The sequence below is a fragment of the Protopterus annectens genome, chromosome 7.part0, assembly GCF_019279795.1.
Source record: "Protopterus annectens isolate FY-2018-M chromosome 7.part0, PAN1.0, whole genome shotgun sequence".
NCBI lineage: Eukaryota > Metazoa > Chordata > Ceratodontiformes > Protopteridae > Protopterus > Protopterus annectens.
The window spans coordinates 824,761,038-824,783,693 of NC_056739.1; the positions used below are offsets into that span (position 1 = coordinate 824,761,038).

Here is a 22,656-nt window from a genome sequence, read left to right on the forward strand (position 1 = left end):
AGGGCCTTACTGAGACAGATGCCTGGTGTCAGATCCATGGCCTCAAGCTCAAGGCCAAAAAGTGCATTGTCATCCCCTTTGGTAAAAACTCTCTACCCATGAGCTACCACATAAGTGGCAGTCTACTTAATGTCGAATGCATGATGAGACCTTGGACACAGGTGGACAGTAGTCTCTCCTTTGATAATCACATTGCCACAGTAGTCAGGAAATCCTTCTACGTGGCACACAGGAAAAAAGAGATAATTGTTCCCCTCTACTCGATACTCATTAGACCCATTATAGAGTACAACACTCCTTTTGGAATATACCTCACAAGACATCTGCAGCAGCTGGAAAGGCCATAGAAGTACCTCACAAAGAGGATTACTGGCCTCAAACAGATGTCCAACACTGACCATCTCAAAAAACTCCAGCTTTACTCCATAGCATATCACCTACTCCGAGGTGATCTCTGCCTAACATATAAAGCTATGTCAAACCCACAGCTGTTGGACATGCTACACCTAAAGAAATTCCAATCCTTCTGAGCTGGACATTATAGGGACCTAAACCTTGACACCACAATAAACAGGACATGCTGGAGGGATAGATTTCTGTATCAGAGACTTCCCATACTCTGGAACAAGCTACCCATCTATGTCAAGCAAAGTTCCTCATTAGCACTCTTCAAGAAAAATCTTGATGAGTGAATGGGAAATAGGAAATACACCCCGGGGATCACTTCTGTGGCTCTGCTCGACAGGGGCACAGGAAAATAACTTTCTTGGATGGTGTAAGCCTTGTTGGCTAGGCTTACTCAGGCCCTTGGGCCGATAGCCTAGTACCTACCTATGAACTTATGAACACATCCTTTCCACAGTGTAGTGATCACATTCATATACTTTACAGATTTTTGATGTTTAATGGATTATTTGAAGGACACTTACTACTTAATTCCAAGTCACCATGTAAAAACCATAAATGGCTCAACAAGAGAAAGATATCTGTCAAGTGTATGATTTTTTTTATTTTATGATTCTTTGCAGGAAAACTTTAACATTTTTCAGTTTGTAAGTAGCATATTTCAAAAAAATGTCATTTACTAAAACAAGAATTTCAGGATGTTTAATAATAACTTGTTACTGTCTTTCTTCTGATATGGAAAAAAAGTGGACAAGAACAGATTCGTAGAACATCAGTCTAGACATTTGTGTTTCCTCATTAAAATACTTAACAAGTAAATGTCTAATTACATATAGCTTAGATTAACATATTGGATTCAAAGAAGAAACAAGGGAAACTTGGATGGCTATCATACTCAATGGAAAGGAAATATAAAGCATTCCATTAAAGTCTGACTGTGTAATAAGTTGATATTAATTTAAGAAATGTCAGTGAAAATAAAAGTACCTGCGTGGGGGGGGGTCCTATACAGATAATATTATTCATACTTGCTTGTTTGTTAGTGGTCCTGAAGGCATATATATTCCTCGGGAGTGAAAACACTGGCTTTCTTTTCTTCTGCCTATCTTGCCTACTGTTCTTTAGTTATTGTGTTATTTACACAATTTCTTGTTTCAGGAGGAAGCTGGCAGCTACTTTCATGCCCAGCTGTCATTCTTTTTACTTGTTCTGCCTCTCTACCTTCCTCTTTATTTTCTCACTTTGTTTATGGCTGTCACTGTAAGAATGTCATGATGATTTTTTTCACCTATTTGTTGACCAGTTAAGCCCAATGGACAAATGGTCTATTTTCAGTGGTGACTTGGGAATACTGTCCGGTTAAGTGTCTTGCTCAGAGTCACACAACAGGCAAATGGAAGGTGGAAGGAATTAACCCCTAGAACCTGAGCACACGATACAGCTAATTAACAGTTCTACACTTTAGTCCACTGTGCATACTGTAGGTCAGTTTCTTTGTCTTCATTTAGATTTCTGCTCACACTTATTTGGGGTTTTAGTCTCTTGTGTATCATTCCTTACTTATATTGGTTTGTTTAACGTTGCATATTTCTTCCATTGTCCATAGACTCTCTTTATTATCTTTCTTTCTGCTTCCAATTTTGGCTGACGCGACCTGAGCTAATGCATTTTACTGCATTTCATTTTAGCTAGTATTAGTTATGCTTAGTTCCTTTAATTTTATGTATTATAAACTTTGGAACCACATTACAGTATTGTACTTATAACTTTCAGAAACTAACTTGTTATATTCAAGTAACCAATCAAGTGTGCACATCACTTCAAGTTGTGTGACATATGTGATGAATTTTTACAAATATGAGAATATTCTGACAACTGTCTATATGAGGAGAAGCATATAATACTTAGTAACAACAAAGAAAAACTCATGTTACTCTTAGAAATAGTATTGTTCCAGTGAGGTCTGTAAATGTTGCATTACTCAGATGCTAATTGACCAACTAATGTCACTGTGGTTAAACGATATGTAATGCTATTCGGTTTTCTAACTGATGACTCCAGTTATTCAGCAGAGTCATGAATCCTCATCTAGAATACACTAACCAGATGGTCACAATGACTCTCCCTAATGTCACAATAATTATACAATACAAGAGTTAAAATCTTGGCTATCCTGCACTAGTCAATTGTTTATAGGGATGTCAAGTAACGTCAAGTCCTTAGTCACAAGAATATAGTCTGTAAATAACTTCTAAAGCCATGTGATAGGCTCTATTTTAATGTAATACAATTTGATTTATTAACTGGGTAAGTGAACTGGTCTGCCTCAGACCTTTTTCAGCTACAATTTATGCCTGAGGGAAAGAGTAAATGCAGTACACATATTCACAGTTTATAATAGTCAGCATTTTTTGAAAGGGTGGGTATAAAAATGGAAGTGCCTAGGGAAAAACTATGTAGACATTGTGAGACTATGCAATACTCCACACAGAACATGACTGGAGGTCAGAACTGAAAGATTTTACCATGACCGCTGCACTGCCATTTTTGTGACATTTTAAATGCCAAAGCTTGAATATTAACTGTGTTATGAATTATTCAGCAAAAATCATTTATGAACTCTGCTGAGATGGTTTTTCTATGCAGCAAGACCATGGCAAATAGATAGATATAAAATGTATTGTGAAAATCTAATAGAATATATATTTAATATGATGGAGCCTGTAAAATATTTTGCATCTGTAAATATAGTGGCATCCATCAAGAACAACAGCACTTCCTAGAACATGATAACATGTTTTAAGGATTTCTAAACATGAAATCAGTGATGTGAAAGGTATATATTACTTACTACAAAAAGCAGCTTAATTATGCCTCATCCTGTGGCTGAAGCACACATCTCAAATGGTAAGACTTTTTGAGAATGCACTAACTCAAAGAAACTTGGAATTTGGAGGCTGTTAAGGCTCGCTTGTCTTACCTTGACTTCCAGTTTCCATAGTTACTGGATAATCTACAGAGCCTAGTTAAATAATAGCTTGTTTCTAGTTCCCCTTTCCTGATAAGAATCATTTGTGTTCATCCCAAGTATTTGTGAACCTTTTTACAGTTTTGATTCTACAACCTCTACAAGAAGACTGACTGATGGTCTGGCAGTTAGCACAGAAGACTAAAGCTCTATGCTCTGATCTGCTTCTTGTGCCCATGGTAGAGAGTTTGATTCTGTTCACCTTCATTTGCCTTCTGTGTGACTCTTCTTATCCTGACAGTGTTCACAAATCACCCCTGAAAAGGGACAATTTGTCTAACAGGCTTCTCCAGTCTACTGCTTCAACCATTCATTCTCATTTCTGTAAAATTATACTTCCTTATGTCTGCCCCAAGCCACCTGTCTTGCAAATTAAACTATTTCTGTCTTTCTCTGTATGAGTTATATAGACATACAGAAAACGTGCAACCTCCTCCAAATCCACCTCTGTGTTAGCTGTCCATTTATGTTGATGAAAAGACCAACAGAACTGCATATAATATTTCTAGAGTGGACTTGCTAACAGTTTATCTAGCGGCTTAATAATAACTTGTTCTCTGCTGATGATGTCATTTCCTTCACATGTCAATATTCTACCTGCCTTCCTTGCTGCTATCTCATATCATTTGCTTACTTTTTAGATATCAGATATGACTAAGACATGCTTTTCCACTATTGTGACTTCTGCTGCCTTTTCTTCAAATGAGTCATTTCCGCGGCTTCAACTTCATTGGTACATTATTTTACATCTGTTGCACTGAATATATAATGTGTGTTGCATCACCTCAACAGTCATGTTAAGTCTGCTTCTATCCTTGTTATACCTTTCCATGCCACACAACTTTGACTGAGAGGGCCTATCAGAATACAAAAGTGGTAAATGTGTTTACTGTTTTTCTATTATAAATCTTAAGTGGCTTATTGCAATTCAAGTTTGAACTTCTGAGACCACTAATTACTTGCCTGTCAGTTGGTTTTGGCCAGATTAAACAAACAGAGTTCTCAGTAGCTATTATGATACTCTATACATATACTTGCTAAAAGAGTAAAACATTGTAAAAATACTGATAGTGCCCGTTTAAGTGTGCTAATTTTATTTATGTGATACAAAGTCTGAGAACTACAGGTCTGAAGACAAGTGTTTATAATGTGTGATCTGGTCAGACACTGACAATAAGTGTATTTCACTCTGACCTTGAAAGGTCCAAGTAACAGTCTAGGTACCAGGGGGCTCCCGCAAGTGGAGACCTCATTGGTGATGGGGAAGAATGTGTCTGTCTTGAATCACTAGCATCTCCAGTGAAGGCCAGAAGAACTATTGCGGCTGACTATGAAATCAGGAGTAGCATGGCTTGGAGTAAAAAGTACAAGCCATGCAAAAGTGCAGGCTTTCTTAACAGTGGAGTCATTACATGATTGCCTAATATGGCCATTGGTAAATGAGAAAAGCGTAACAAAAAAGCCTTCTCCTCACTGTCTGATGACAACTGGGATCTTGTTCTCCATGCCACTGAAAGGAATGAATGGTGAGAAGCAATTTACAGTGGAGGGAATCCAGTTACCAGAGACCAGTAGAATGGGAGGCAGAGGCTAAAATATTTAAAAAAACTGATTAGAGGCTTATAGCAAAGAAACATGATAGATAAATAAAATGATTATTATGTGATTTTCTGTATTTGGAATAACACTGCAGTGATCAGCAACTTCTCACTTTACTTTCCCAGTTTTTATTGCTACTGCGCATAAAGCATTGTACATAAGAGGTCATCCTCTCTCTCACTCTGTATATGTTTTGTTATCATTTTTGTTCAGCTACTGGATAAGTTCCTAGAGAATGGGATATGATTGCCTACCTGAGAGGGCATAGTGATGGGTCAGTAAGGTCGGTTGGCATCCTTTGGCCTCTTTAGTTGAACCTTTAGCCTCTTCATGCCGATCTGGAAGCCATTCATGGCCTGGATAGCCGCCTGAGCACTGGCCGGGTTATCAAAGCTGACGAATCCTACAATGGGACAAAGCAGGAATGGTGACTTGGGTTTTAGGGTGGTACACCTAGGTTTCATTAGAAGTACAAACAGTTATTGCTATCAAAGAGGTTATTGGGTACCTACTAAAAACAGAAATACAGATTTTATTGGCAGAGAAATACCACTACCTACTCTGCTCATTTGCCTAGCCATTGAATATATTCAGATCATTCTTAACCACCGTTTAATTGTTTAATGTTTTTACAATTAACCCATGCCATCATTTTACTAATACCTGCCCCCTATTCATTATTGAGGTATTGCAAATATGTTTATATTGCAGCCTTCTAATGAAGACTGTTTAATGCATTCAGTTCCTTCTTTGTGAAAAGACAATCACATTTTTTCCTTAACTACGGACTCGGTTTAAAAATTTTTTTGCCTCTCAGGCACTTTTGTTTTTGCTGTTACAACTCTCTTTAGAATTCCTTGAAATGCTAGACATGTCCTTTGTTTAGGAGTATAAATAACAGGCATATCAGCATTTCATTGTTTTATACTCATTTAATTTAACTTCTAGTTCAGAATTTGAATTATTTCTCTGTCCTTCCCTGGACTGCCTCTCTCTCATGCATCATTGAAGAGATGAGTACTCATGAACTGGTTACAGTTTTCAAGCTGAAGTCTCAAAAGTTGTCTATTCAGATGTGTAACAGCTTCCTTGTTTTCTAGTGGTGATGCATTTTTTCTGCACATCTTAATTTTACTCATGTCTTCCTTGTGCATTGTCAAGTTGTTTACTCATGTCTTCCTTGTGCATTGTCAAATTGTTTACTCTTGTCTTCCTTGTGCATTGTCAAATTGGTTACTCATGTCTTCCTTGTGCATTGTCAAATTGTTTACTCATGTCTTCCTTGTGCATTGTCAAATTGGTTACTCATGTCTTCCTTGTCCATTGTCAAATTGTTTGCCGACATTTTGTTAACCTAATATTGCTACATTTATTTATTTTTACAGTTGTGCTTGTTTCTTTTTACCCAAATTGTACCCAGTAGATGAAAGTAGGCAGAGTTTGAGACAAAGAACCATATATATCCCCCCTTCATCCACAATTAAAAAATTTGGAAAAAATTATGGAAAAGGAATTAACGAGTATGTATAAGAAAGTTAGATTTAGGTCTAATTTGAGTATAAAAGAAAATGATTTACTTAAAATATTGAGAGTTAACAATAATATTAGAACTATGAAACCTGACAAAGGGGGAGGGGTAGTAATTATGGACAATATTGAGTATGAAGGAAGAATGAACAATATTTTAAGGAATGAAGAGGGATATATTAATGTATCTATTAACAAAGTTAATATTGCCTACAATAAAATTGACATTTTTTGAAAGATATGATGTATGAAGGACTTTATGATCAAAAAGTATTTTGTTTTTTAAAAATGAATAAACCCAGGATACCCACAATTTTTGGAATTCCCAAAACCCATAAAAATAAGGAGGATCCCCCCTTGAGATCCATTGTCTCGGTGGGGGGTTCTAAAACTCACCCCCTTGTTAAATATGTAGATACTAAACTGAAAGATTTATGGACCAAGAAGGAATTTATTTTAAAAGATTCCTGGGATCTTCTTAAGGTTATTACTGATGAGATTTATTGTGATGATTTACTATTTATTACCATAGATATTATTGATTTATTTCCTAGTATTCCGCACACTAATGGGATGGAAATGTTTGAAGAAATGGTGTTTCAGGATTACAATTTACCCCACAATGACAAAATTGTAGTTGTTGCACTGATGGTTATGGTTCTTAAATACAATTTTTTAAATTTTAATGGAGAATTTTATAAACAGATTTGAGGAGTTGCAATGGGGGCGGCTTGTGCCCCCACGTATGCCAACCTTGTTTTGGCTAATCGGGAAGAACAAAATATTCTTAATTCCAAATATAGGACTTGTTGAAAGCTGTATCGGAGGTTTTTGGATGATATAGTTATTTTTTGGACAGGGGGCAATGAAAAGTTGGAGGGATTCAAAACCTATTTGTGAGAAACCACAGCTTTTTTGAAATTTACTTTTAATGTTTCTAAGGAACACCTTAAATTTTTGGATGTAGAAGTTTATAAGTCAAATGGAAGGTTTGGAACCAAAATATATAGAAAACCTACGTTTTGCAACTCCTTTTTACACTATGAGAGTGCACATCCACATTTTTGTAAAAAAACATTGGGAAAGGTCAATTTGTGAGGGGAAGTCATATGACCACCTTAGATTTAGATTTTTGGACCGAATGTAATTTATTAGAAAAAATATTTTTGGAGCGGGGTTATCCCAGGAATGTATTTATAAAATGAAAGAAGAAGTTATTGAGGGGAGAAATTCTAGATTCAAACCCATCTGTGGAAATAACACACAGGTTGATTTTGATATAGCATCAGTAGTTGAACTTGAAAAACCACCCGATTATAGACAAGCCTTGGTGTTGGAATATAATGCTTTCAACAATAATATTACTAAAAAAATAGTTCATAAGGAATGGAATCGATTTACAGTATTGACCGATTTGGATAAAATAAATGGACTTCCTTGTAAAATAGTATATAAGAATTCACAGACTTTCAAAAATCTATTAGAGTATAGGGCCTCTGGGAAGCCCAATAGGTTAAGAAAAGGGACATATAAATGTGGGCATTGCCCACAGTGTGTTAATATTATTAACACTGATAGAATTTATTTAGAAAGTAGACATAGATGGATAGAAAGTGGAGATTATTTTAACTGCAAAACCAAGGGGATAGTCTATTTAGTGGCATGTTCAGAATGTAATTCCTTTTATGTTGGTAAATCAGAAAGGTTATTAAAAAGAAGGACTTACGAACATAAATATGAGATTTCAACAAGAAAAGAATCCAACGCTCTGTATAAACATACTAACCTCTGCCCCAATGCTAAATTTCATTTTATGGTATTGGAACAAGTTTAGAAAGATGTAAGGGGTGGTTTATGGGAAGAGAGGTGAGAATATAGAGAACTATGGTGGCAAGTTACCCTTGATGCAGGTACCCCACCGGGGCTTAATGATTATATTTCCATTGTGCCACTTTTAAAATTGAGATCAGTGAAAATATAAAAATTGGTTAGCAATAAATATTTTGTCCAGCAGATGGCAGGCTATGCTTATTTTTAATTATTCCTATTTTAAACCAGTTAAGTTTTAGTAATAATAAACTATTTAAATAATTATTTTTATAAGGTTTTACAATATTACTTTTAGGTGTTCAGGTAAACTTACATTTTCATATGTTTAAATTGTTTAATTTTGAATAAAATTTTGTCAGCTCATAACACATTTATTATGTATTTGAATGAATGAAAAGTTTAGGTACTGTTTTTTTAAGTAATTGTTTAATGGAGGAATGTATGTGATTGGTTGTTTTGTATTTAATGAGTATTTAAAAGTTTAATGATGGACTCACTGGTTATCTGATGAAGTCACTTTGTTGAGATGAAAACGCAGTTTGGTTAATGGCGTTCATGTTATATGCTACATTGAGGTTTTAGTGGAGTATTGAATAAAAGCCTTTCACATCGCCTCGGACTGTTTCTCCTAAAGTTTTGGCACTTTACAGTGTTTCTTGGTTTTTACCCAAATTACTACTCAACATTTCTTCTGAGTAATTTTAAACTTTCATATTCTGATTATTACTTCTGAATTGCCAACTCCTTTTTCATTTTTTATATTTACTCTTGTTCAGTAAGTCTGTTAAAAATCATAGTGCTTTGTAAAAAAAGTAATGTTTTCCTTAGTGGTGTCTAATGTTTATTAATTTATCATGGACTACATTTATAATTAACTGCTGAGTCCTGTTGTCCAGAAGTACTATAGTGCACTTGCACTGAAGATTCTCCTGCCATGCTGTCCTAATTTGTTTACAAGCCCTCTGTCTGACATTGTATTAAATATATTAGTGAAGCCTATGTAGGGTGCAGAGTCACTATTCTGGTAATGCTTTGGTCTCTCTCTCTCTCTCTCTCTCTCTCTCACACACACACACACACACACACACACACACACACACACACACACACACACACACACACACACACACACATACAAACACCCACACACAAACACCTCAAGTTAGATTACTGAGATACTGCGTTAGCGCAATGAATTGCTAAGATATGGCATTAGCACAATGACTACATGTTGCTTTGGATCCCATAACCTATAATTACAAGCATATTAGATTTAATCAGATAATTCTTTCTTTCTTTAAAATTTAATGGACAAAATCTTGTTGCAAGTGTAATCTACATTACTATGGTATAATCGTGATATATGGAGGCTCTATAGAGTACATAACACTTTAGCCTCATGGCATTATCTATTACCATTTTTGAGCTTAAGCTGGGAAATAGTATAATAAACATTAATTTCCTTATTACCAATGTAAACAATGAGGCATAACAAAGAAGATGAAGGTATCTAATTTAGAATATAATACAAAATTAAATTAGAATCCCCTTGATTGACTTTTCAATATTTTTCATATACCCTTTTAATCAATTATGTATAATTCCCACTATCCATCTGGGTTTCTTTCCCATAACCATCTTACTCCCTTCCCAATAATCATCTTAATTCTTTGAGCTACTTATAGGTTTAAACATCAAGTTTTAAATCACTGATCTAAGTGTTGCAGACCTTCCCATTTTCTTATAAATCATATGTTACTACACAAGCAATTATACCTGACCTATTGCTTTAAGATAATTCAGCTATAAAATGCACATTTTGCCCACCTCACCCATATCTTTCAAATTTCCCTGATTTTGCTGAATGTCCCCGATATTCCATTATATTTTGGTCTACTCCTAATAACATTTGTGTTTTTTTGGCAAATTGTTGAGGACTGCAGTTACAAATAATGGCAGGCATTTGAGTTTCTAACTTCCAGTCCTTCAGAAAATATATACTAATGCAAAAGATGTTATGCTAGTAGCTTTCTAAGTCTATACTATCAATATTTAAAATATGTCCCTATTCTTGGACCTTTGTCCCCTAGTATTTTTTGGAATTGCCCCTGATTCTTGAGCAAAGAGATTGAGGTCTATATCTTCACCACTCCCCTTCCTTATCTTTCCCAAAGTCTCTCCATGTGTCTGTCTTTATTTCCATATTATGTGAAACCATGTTATAGAGTCACATTTCTTAATAGTCTGTTTTATGCCAACCAATGCAAGAAGCTCTTATAATCATCTCTAAGTCATGACTTACCCCTTATCTTACCCCAATAAAGGGGATAGTTTTGAACCAATCCTTAAGCTAAAACTGTATCAAATATATTACACATAATTGCCATTTTAATATTTTAACATTAACATGTTCCTTATTCTATTTAATCAACTTATTAGAATAGGTACTGGGGTTATGACAAACTTGCTATTATTCTCAGTAATATATCTCTTGAAAGACCGCCAACATCGGGAAATAAGCTTCTAATCAAGTGCTACTTCCCTATTGTTAATCAAGATTTTTTTTAAATTTTAATGAAGTGAGACAATTATGCATCTTAGTTTGTCATTATCATATAGCAATAAACACTGTAGTGTTAATATGCTTTTTTCTTAAGTCTTCTTTGCCTCTCAATGAAATTTTTATCTAAATGTTATTTTACCTCTTGAACTAATAATATTTACAATATGTACATGTTCTTCATAAATATGAGATTTATTCTATATAAAAGATAAATTCCAATATTCATTTACTTTGATATGGAGCCATTGGTACATATATTCAAAATGACTATTATGTTTGGCCAGAATTACATTTTTTATTTCATTTATTTATCCATTTTATTATTCCAGTTTCTTTATTTGGAGTTCCTGAAGGAGCAATGGAATTTCTATAAATTTAGGTTCGGTTTACTTTACCAGTTTATATTTCCTGCTATACCTAATATTGTCCAAAAAGAAGTGATAGCAGCAAGAAGTGATAGCTGTTATTGAAATATTATCTAAACTCATATTGTTTATAAGCTTAAAGTTGCCTGTACAGAACGTTTGACCAAATATTTATATTTGCTTCCAATAATTTCCAATTTTGTATGTTCAACAAAAGTATGTTTCCAATCTGCCTCTACATTTTCTTTACATTCTCTAGCACATACAACTGTTTTTATCCCTAAAAACCTTCCTCTGTGCACCATATGCCACAAAATTTTTCATAAATCTCTTAATGATGTTTCTTATCCCAAAATGACCAGACGTATTCTCATTTTTACAGAATCCAATGGGTCTTCTATATTCAATAACTGAATTCAATATCTTCCCTGAACAGATTTCTAAAATAATGGTCTATGGTCTGAAATATGAACTGTGTCATCTTAGTTACAAATCATTCTCTTATAGACTGCAGATCTCATCAGTTATTTGAAACCCATTCATCTTTTAGTGCAAGCATTTCTTGTAAAGCATATCCCCATCAAGAGATCAGATTATTTAATGCTAATTCGTTACACTACTGATGGATACTTTAAAACAACTCATGTAACTACAACAGAATTTGAATACAATTAAAACATGCTTCATAACTCTCAACCATGTTATATTCCATAGAAACTGGCAGTAACTAATGCTTGCTTCTTTCTACTTTGATAGATCATTTATAACTTTGTCATAAGAAAGATTACAGGCATACAGGCTGTTCCCACATAAAATATTTATAAACTTGAAACTGATCATATTATTTATTTTTTAAAATATGATCCTTATCACATATTTCAAATTACTTGCCGCCCACGGTTTTCAGCTAGAGTTTGTTACTTTAATCACCATCACAACAACTGAATCAAGATACAGATGAACAAAACTGATTAATTGTCTAGACATGGTAAGGCCCTGTTGTCTCTAATTATGGTGGCTGCCAAAAAAACAGTTACTAGAAAATGGAAATCAAAATCTAAACCAACTATACTAGAAGTAGTGAATATCGTAACAGAAATAAAACAACTGGAATTGAGATCTTTAGAAAAGGGTAGGAGAAAACTACATACAAAAATACATACAGGGGAGGAATGAGGTTTAAAAGAAGGCAGGACTTAAATGAGCTATGTAATGTTTGACTGAAAATGATTGGGTGGATTACAAGTGATGTATAATGTTTGCAACTGGGATTGTGTCAGTATGCTTTGTGATGTAAAATGCTTGCAGCTAGGATTGTATCAATGTGGTTTGTTTTCATTTATATAACTGTATGATTGCTTATGTCATAAGTGATGGTTTAATAAAGATGTTTCTTGTAAAAAAATGGGCAGGAATTGAATGATTTATATAATGCTGTTTAGGTTATATGATATATAGCAATATATGTGAAGTATGATGTTTGTTAATATTTGTTAATATAGTTTGATTACTTTTATATAAGTGCAAATTTGTCTTTGTCACAAATGATGATTCAATAAAGTTGTTTAAAAAATGTTTGATCACTGTTCCACTCTAGTAAGTGAATTTAAATACATAAATATATAAATAAAAAAATATCATGCATATTTTAGAATTGCAATGTATCTTGAAAGTAATGTAAAACTATTAAATTATAAATTATAACTTATGTAGTCATATATTCTATTGCATAAATAGTAACTAAAAGACACTACTACATCCAGTATGTGTTTTCAAGACATTGTTGTATGTAATTTAGACTTATTAATAAGAATATAGCTGACCAACTTATGTTTTACAAATTCTCCTTTTGAAATTGTAAGGAAATAATATTCTCTTTATTTAGACAATTCGTTTTTACATATGAAGGCTAATTTAGTACTTAAAGTAGCTGTACCAAATCAGAAGGAACTAAATAAGGGATACATTTAATTATTCCATATACTGGTATAATTCACAGTCTATCTGAATGAAATTACAATTATCTTTCATTATTATTATTACATTAAAAGCTTCCATAATTTTAAGCCCACAAAATATAATATGAAAAGTATTTTAATAGTTAAGAGGGCTGCTCTCACTAAAATTCAATAAACATGGCATAATTATGTCATCTAAATAAAAAAATCTGAAGGATAATTATCTCTTCTTGGTGCATTACAATATTCTCAACTGCTCATATTTTAATTAGCAACCATATTTGCAGTCATAAATTTTGAGATGGCATAGAGAGAAAAGATGCATTTAACTATTTAAGAGACTACTGTTACTGAAATTAAGAAAACAGAGCATAATCCAGTTCCCTGAGACAAAAATATCCCCATTAAATTGCAATATTCTCAAACATTCAAACAGTATTCTTTTATCAGCAGCACATATCTATGATCATAGGGTTTAAGACAATGTATTGCAATTGTAGTAAACTCAATTTTCATAGGAGTGAAACAAGTCCATTTCTTAAATAATCCATGTGTATTTAAATAGAAATATTTGTCCATCCTATACTGCTATTGTGTCACAACCATAGAACATAAAAACAGCCTGTAATTTTCATTTAACTTAAAACTGGTCCTCATCATCTTCTACAACCTGCACTGAACTCACAGTACCTTCTGCATTAGCAGCACCTTTATAGTCCATATCAGAGGCCCCATGAAACAAGTGCATTGCCTCATCTGCATTTTTGAACATTAAGACTCATCAGTCAAAAATACCTTCAATATAATAGGAAAAGACTGTCCATATTTCAGCCTCTGTTTATTACACTTTTTGATAGCCCCAGCAAACTTCTACCATTGTTGAAATAATGGCCTCCAAATAATTGTGATCTGTATGCATGTTACCCAACCAGAGTCATGCATTCTCCTAATTGACATAACTGTCACAAACTCGATCTGTATCATGAACCAAAATAATTTTGGGTTTCTCATATTTTTCTTCATTCAGACCCAACGGTAAACAAACCACTTTCTCTATATCTAACAAAATCCTTTAAACCTGTCCACCTGACCATCTTAGCTTTTACAAAATTCAACCAATGCATCCCTTCTTCTACTTGTAAAACTCCAAACAGTTTCATGTTTTTTTCCTGCAAGTTTTATCTTCCATCGAAACTGTTATCCAAAACAGTCTGTCTAACACTCTCAACAGCCTTATCTCACATTTTGTCAATCTACTTGTTAAAAGGTGTTCTGGTGACTTAATTGATTTTGCAAAAACTCACTATCTGTAAATTATTTTACTTCAAGATGCCATAGTTATTGAGTGAGCAGTGCAGTTACATGCCACAGATTGTATTTAATTTCCTCCAGTACGGTCATCACATGATTGATACTAGGTGGAATTAACTTTATGGTAGCTTTGCCACATCTCTTCAGTTGACCTTTCAATTTTTGCTCCACTGCATTTACCGTTTCATCCTCTAAGGTCAGTTTTTTTACATTACTTTCCATCCATTGTACCACCATGAACAGTGACACAGTTTAACTTAAAAAAAATAATTACTTTTTAAAATCCAATATATGGAATAACCAAGGCAGACAATCATGTTTGAGAAAGAACGTGAAAACAGTTCTTTTTTTCATAAGTGGTTCATGACATAGTTAAATCATTTAGCTATTAGTATAACAACAACCCTTTTATTATTATAAGTTGTATTTTTGCAGAACAACCTAAGATATGTGGCCTGTTTCAGTGCTACTTCTATGTGGCACATAAGCATCTACGTACAGCATTATATATGACATGTTCATATTGTTTATAAAACATAATGGTATACTGTAGCCTGCAGTGAGCCACACTGGTGAAATCCCTCATACAGGTCACTAGGTGCAGTGTGGTATGTTTAGCACAAATTACTCTACCTTGATTTTCTAAATGTATAACTTTTAAAAAGAAAAGAGTTCAGGGAAAAAAGGGGAGACAGAAAAGACAGATGAAGCTAAGAAGGAATACTGGTTGGCTAAAAAAGAGGCTAAGAAACCATTTGTAATATTGAAGTACAAAGAAACAGAGACATTGCACCAGCTTCTGGAAAGTGACTCAGTAGATGGCACAAATAAATTCTTATCAATTTGCAAGGCAAAGACACAAAGATAAAGAAGATGGTCATCAGGCACCCATCATAAGGGATGCCAGCAACAACATGGCCATCAGTCCACAAGACATTAAAGCAGATGGAACGAGTACTTTCAGCAACTTCTGAATGAAGAAAACTCCACAGAAACTATGCTGTCCCAGACACAGCCTACAATGAAAGAAGAAGAGGAACCCAACATAGAAGAATTAAGAATGGCACTGAGGAAAATGAAGTCAGTGAAAGCAGAAGGCTCAATGAGGCTACTGCAGATTTGATTAAAATGTTAGGAAAATTAGGGGAGAAATGCCTACTGAGGGTACTCATAGCAGTATGGACAGAAAAGTGTATCCTAGGATGATTGGAGACTAAGAATGCTAATGCCAGTGCCCATGAACAAAGAGGACATTCACAATGATGGGCAGTATAGAGGTATCAAACTTCTGTCACATTGCATGAAAGTTCTGGAGAAGGTGATTGACGAATTAATAGGTAAAGGAGAAGTAGAAAGAAAGATGGGAGACAAGCAGTTAGGACTTAGAACAGGATGCAGCACAAATGGCCCAATGTTTGCACAGATAGTTGAGAATAAGCTATTGATGAGGAAAGAGTCTAACTGGGCATTCCTAGACTGAGAGAAAGTGTATGACAAGGTCCCAAGAAAGCAGATTTGGGCAGTGCTGTGATAGTTTGAAGTCCCATAAACATTGGTAAAATTAGTCCAGGCTATGTACAAGGACCCAATGATGCAAGTACAAACAGTGTTATGACTCACAGAGGGGTTCCTACTTGTAGTGGGTATGCATCAAGGTGCAGCTCTGAGCCCAGTGATGGACTACATTAGCAAACAGGTCAGAGGGGACAGATCAACAAAGCTACTGTATGCAGATGAAGTAGCAATACAGGCAGAATCCATTCAAGAACTTCAGCAGAGGTTAGAATGCAAAACTGAAGGCACATGGGACGAAATGGAGTACATCTGTAATGGCAGCAAATGGTAGAAATTAGAAGAAGCTGAGAATTGAGATAGAAGGGAAACTACTGGAACAAGTTAACACCACCAAGCACCTGGAAGGGGTGGTCAAGAAGAAGGGAAGTCTGAATAAGAAGGTAAAAGCTAGAATTTGAGGGGCTACAGCCAACTGGCATAGTGTGTCAGTGATAGTGACAGAAGGTTGCCAAAGAAATTGAAAAGTAAGGTGTAAAAACAGTAGTGCAACCAGTACATGTGTGACACAGAAACCTAGACTATGAAGGTAGAGAAAATGGGGAAGGTGGAGGAGATAGACAGGAAGTGCCTCAGATGAGTGGTAGAAGGCACACTATAGGACAGACAAATGAATGAGAACCTTAGAGCAGCTAGTACCTCCAACAGCAGAGAACATCAATGAGAACAGATATCTGTGGTTAGAGCATACATGCATCTGGTGAAGAAGATTTGGGACAGACAGGAAGAAGGCAAGAGGAAATGAGAGCATCCAGGAAAGAGGTGGCTGGATTGTGTGAGAGAAGACTTGCTAGAGTCAAGACATGAATGTAGACAAAGGTAGGAAAGTACCACTGAATCAAGAGTGTTGACAACAGTTGATGTGATACCCTAACCCTATGTAGAAAATGGGAAAGGGGGTTGTTGTTGATGATGATGATGAACTACCATTTACATATGGCAGTTTGACACTATGCCTTATCAGATGTAATTTCAATTAAAAATAAACAAACTGAGAAAAATATTCTTGCATGATGTTAGCATTTAAATAAGGAACATAAGGCCAAAATAAGGAGACAGGCTTGCCTATAACTGACACTAACAATAAAGTTGGGATATAGAAACTACATACAAAAATTATACACATCCGGATGAGCTGGTAATATAATGGAAGGCAAAAAGTATCAGCTCCAGCAGTCTGTACATGCATCTTGCTAAAATACTTGGCATTGGAATATAAGAAGCTTAAAAATGTGAATAAATATTTGAAGAAGCTTATTGCATCTAAGGAAAAACTAAATACCTGTCAAACAAAATGGAGTTTTGATGGCTCCCATACTTTTAATCTAACACACATGTGGTTGGATCAGAAATGGTTGAATAAAATTTATGGAATAGCATAGAGGGGTAGAATTATTCAATGTTGGTATGGGTTATGGTGTTGGGATCGAAGGAGTTACAAATTAATGTAGTCTAGAGCATCATCCATATTTTTCAAATGCCCATCATCATACTGTATACACATATTTAAATGTCTGTGTGCCAGCAGTGATTGTATAGTGTTTTCTCTGTTTTTATGTGATTGTATAACCTTGGAATTAGAATGTTAAAATAAGGGGGTGCATGGGTGGGCAGGAAGTCTGCCCCTGTAAAACACAGTTTTGAAGACATATGTCCTGTATTTCACATTTTCCATTAAATGTTTTTCTATGAAATGGGTTGTCAATGAAATGCATTTTCAATGCGTTCTGCATATAATTAAAACATTATATATGTGTATATATATATATATATATATATATATATATATATATATATATATATATACACACGTTTAGCATCAAAATTTCAAAAGAATGAAATAACATTTCAAAAACAAAAAACATTTAGCCTAAATGCCAAAAGTCAGTAACATAACAAACAACATTCGACATACTAGATTTCCGGTTTCGAAAGTCCATATGTCCTTTTACATTTTAGCAGGGGGGCAAGCTCCCCTGCACCCTCCAAGCCCCCTACAAATTATATGCCAACTCCGAGAAAGCTCTACTGTGAGGAAAAGAGTAAATTTCCTGATCCTCACTGTACAGAAATCTGCATTTATAATGCCGAAGTCATAATAACAAATGAAGCTATACTTTCGTTATTATGATTTCATATTATTCCAGATCGACATTGTGAAACTTTAAAAATGTACTTTCGCCCACAAGATTTTCCAACACAAACCTTCAAAATTTTGATGGCAAACCATATATATATATATATATATATATATATATATATATATATATATATATATAGATGTAGATATATGAAATAGATATATAGCTATATAGATGTAGATATATAGATATATAGAAATAGATATATGGTTCTTTTTTCATTGTTTCCTAGCTCCGCAACTACTCTGTGTGTGTGACATCACAGTATAGTGGGGTCTGGGAGTTTGCCCTTTCCTCACTGTTATGTCATCTCTGTGCTGGTATATTTAATTAGCAGGTGGTGCAACAGGTCTTGCTCTCCTGTAAAAAATAATGTTTTTTTTTTTTTAATGTTCTGTGTCCAGTCTAAAAAGACCAATCTTTTCTGATTCACTTAAAAGAGCGTTCACTTTTTCATAAAAAAGTTTTGATCAGTGTTCTATATCTATGGCCACTATGAAAATATCAGCACTTAAAATGCCAACTGTCAACAGGTAGAAAGTAATCAAAAATCCAGGAGAAGAGCAAATCTCAAATATTGTTCTTCTCTTTTAAACTTTTTTTTTACAGTGGGTCAAGCCTCCCTTACCCTCACCTCCTCAACTTATATATACCAATTCTGAGATCCCTATACCTCAGAGAAAAGTGAATATTCCTGCAGCTATCCATCTCAAACTTGTATATGTAAGTCCATTTTTTCAGTCACTTGTCTCCATGTTGCAAGACTAGTTCTAGCAGGTCCTGGCATTTCAAATGGTTATCTCTATCTATCTATCTATCTATCTATCTATCTATCTATCTATCTATCTATCTATCTATCTATCTATCTATCTATCTATCTATCTATCTATCCATCTATCTATCCATCCATCCATCTTTGAGGTACATAGGTTGTATTGCTATGTAATAGTTCTCACTTTTTGTTTGTTTGTATCTGTCTTTTGTTCTGCCAAAGTCTGAAACAAAACAAAAGTAGGTCCTGTCCAGATTTCTTTCCTCTGTTCATTAATTGTTGGCAATACTGAATGAGGACATAATATTCAATCTTTCTTCTGTCTCAGGAGAGGAACACTGTGGTTTATCATACAGTATTTTGTCAACATGTGAAGTGCTTCTTATGTTTGTGTCGAATCTTGGACTGCTGATACTTTATTGCATTGGCTACGTCTTCATCAAACATTGTGTCCTCTATTTAGAATATTGACTCTGAAATCTGTAAATTCAGATTATGCGGACACTGAGAGATTTTTATTAACTTTTCTCTTTACTCCAATTTTGTGCAAGATTGGAATTGGTATATTTAGAAATCAGGGTGTAGAGGTAAAACCCACACATTTTGGATGTAGGGAGAATGACTCCTACAAAAATGTTCTTTAATTGTAAAATATTTTGGTTTGCAAAAAACTAAGTGTACATTGTAATATAATTTAGATGCTTATGATGTGTTGAGTCTTGATTAAGTAAAACTTGTTACTTCATTATGAACTGGATTTCTAAGTTACAGATCTCTAAGTTTGGTTCCCAAGAAGCAATGGGAATTTTTTGAAGGAACTTAGCAATGTATTGAATTATAGAAAATTAATTATTTTGGGAGATTTTTAATTTTCCTCACATTGCTTGGAGAGATTTACTAACAACTGTTATTTGAAGGAATTTATAAATATAACACTTCATATGATGAAAAAATTAATCAATGAGGCAACATCAGATGTAAACATACTAGACCTTAAAGTAACTGACATTCCTGATACAGTCAAGAACATTAGTTCAAGTAGCTTTAGGGAGTTCAGATCATTTTTATATAAGACTCAACTTGGAAATAGTACTCCTGTGTTGTTGTGGAGGGATAAAACCCTGACTATAATCTAGCCAGTCCAGGTTCTATTAGCAGCTTGGGTGACTGATGGGATGGCAAGGAGGGATGGGAATCATCATCCCTGTGGGGAGGGGATAGTTCAGTAGGCTTCTCCCATAACGATCCCTGGTGGAGGCAGGGGATGTCACTGATAGGTAGAGTAGTCCATATGGGGAAAATATTGTAGACATGGCTGAGTTGCTGTGGATGTAAAGTAAAACACTGCGTATATGCATTGCACACCCACCCTGGATGTAACTATGGGATTTACAAGAGAATGAAGGAGGACGGGATTTACAGGGAAAGGGAGGAGGAAGAAACGGGTAGGTCAAAAAGTACAAGACCCCCCTGGTTTGAAGATTGACAGCAATGACTTAATAATCATTTTTATAATATTGGCAATATTAGATTTAATGAACTTGATTTTAAGATTGTTTGTTTTAGCATCACTAGTGAAATTGACACTGAATACAATTAACACATATACTTTAAATCTTCCTGATAACATGCCTGCCATATTATTATTTCATTTTGAACCAATTCTGCATATGATATTTAATAAGCTGTTGGATTTAGATATTGCTTCAGAGTCATGGAAGAAATCTATGACAGCGCCAATATATATGAAAGGCAATAGACTACACATACAGAACTATAGGCTAGGCAGCTTGACTCTGCTCTTAAGAAAGGGTTTTGAAAGGTGCATGACTGATTCCATATGAGTATGATATTTATCAAGGGTCATTCAACACTTACTAACTTATCTTTTTTTATGAAGAGGTCACTAAAACAAGAAATCCTGGATTTTCTACTGGGATTATTTATCTGGATTTGAAAAAAAAGTTTTATTTACTATCTCATCAAGTCATATATAGGGTATTAAGAAAGAAATATGCTAATCCTAGTGACCAGATGGATACTTAATTGGTTAACAGGCAGGTCTCCAACAGTTTCTATTCAGGTAATAAAATCAGATAGTAAGAAGATATCAGTTAGGGATCCACAAGGATCTATTTCGGGTCCCTCCTTATTTAATCTGTTTTTTGGAACAATACTAGTAAATTAATAAATGGACAGACCTAAATAAGCCATTCATACAACAGCACTTATCAATGAAACAGACTTCAATAACTACAAAAGTGATTTCATGACATTTATTGACAGTGTTTGTATATGGGTTATCTGATTGGCTAGAAACCAGTCATTTAAAGGATAGATGAAATAGGGATAATAAATAAAGCATGATGGTTTGGGGGTGAGATGCACTCATGTAGTTTTTTGTCTAGGAGAGGAAAGAACGACATAAACAGATGAAATATTACATGGTTGGCACTATAAGAGGAACATTTAGTATTAGTTCTCTCCTCTCTATGCTCCCCTTATCCAATACCTCCTCTTTTTCTTAATTTCAGACCCAGCTCCTTAAACTTCTTATCTATAGTCTCAACAATATGCCTTTAGTAGTAAAAACTAATATAACCAAGTTAATACTCATAGCTATACTTTCAACTGTCCTCACCTCTGCCTACCCCCTCGCCTGCTTTGAAAAACTGTACTGTTACCATTTTAACTACTCTCTAAACAAACAGTAATACACACTCCTGTACTGTCTAACAGTCAGACTAATATCACTTCCATTCCCAGCTATCTACTACCTAAATACCACAGACTCTCCCACATTAAATACAATAAACTCACAGTAAAGAAAGTGAAATAGCAAACTAACTTCATATATAATTCTGCAATAAAACTAAATAATCCCTCCTTAAAAGATGGTGACATCCACCCTAACCCTGGCCATACCAATCCCGCTACCCTAGTAACCCACCCTAAACTCCCTGACTCTTTCCTAATAGGACATCTGAGTATCCGCAGTATTAATAACAAAGTAGCCCATCTCCATGCCCTTCTAGATATTCACTCCTTTGACACCTTCTGCCTGACAGAAACTTGGTTAAAACCAGGGACTAAAGGCAATGAAATCATTCCCCAAGGATATAATATATTGAGACAAGACCAGATAAAACGTAAGGGTGGTGGTGGTGGGGGGGTAGCAGTTCTATTCAAAGATGGACTTCAGATCTCCATTTTACCATATGACCCACCTCAGGATAGTAAGACAGAAGTCCTTATCACCAGATTTCAAATCAACCCAAGCACATCTTTATATATCATCTGTATCTACCTATTGCCCGGTAATAATATCAGTACAATAGAGGATATTCTAAGCTGTGTGTCCTCAACTTACCCCCAAGAAACAATAATACTAGGTGATTTTAATACTGACTGGAAAGGTGTCAAAGCTGATAATCCTACCTCCCATATCAACCTTCATGGCTTTAGTAAAACTATCACCTCCACAACCAGAATCAACAAACCAAACAAAAAAGAGAGCATCTTAGACTGGATACTTATAAATAGACAGAAACAAGCCTACAAGGTAGGAACTCTGCCAGATGATGT

General features: G+C 34.8%; 1 protein-coding gene across 3 annotated transcripts in view; it reads right to left on the reverse strand.

The window, feature by feature from the left end:
- Positions 1 to 22,656, reverse strand: part of LOC122806720 (CUGBP Elav-like family member 4) — a 1,919,882-nt gene that overhangs the window by 29,437 nt on the left and 1,867,789 nt on the right. For 2 of the 3 annotated variants that reach the window (XM_044077371.1, XM_044077370.1), the window contains exon 12: positions 5,287 to 5,435. The exons of the other annotated variant lie outside the window; for it this stretch is intronic. In XM_044077371.1, coding sequence (XP_043933306.1) covers positions 5,308 to 5,435 — 128 coding nt within the window. In that variant the 3' untranslated portion in view covers positions 5,287 to 5,307. The remainder of the gene's footprint in view (positions 1 to 5,286; positions 5,436 to 22,656) is intronic. 3 annotated transcript variants of the gene reach the window in all.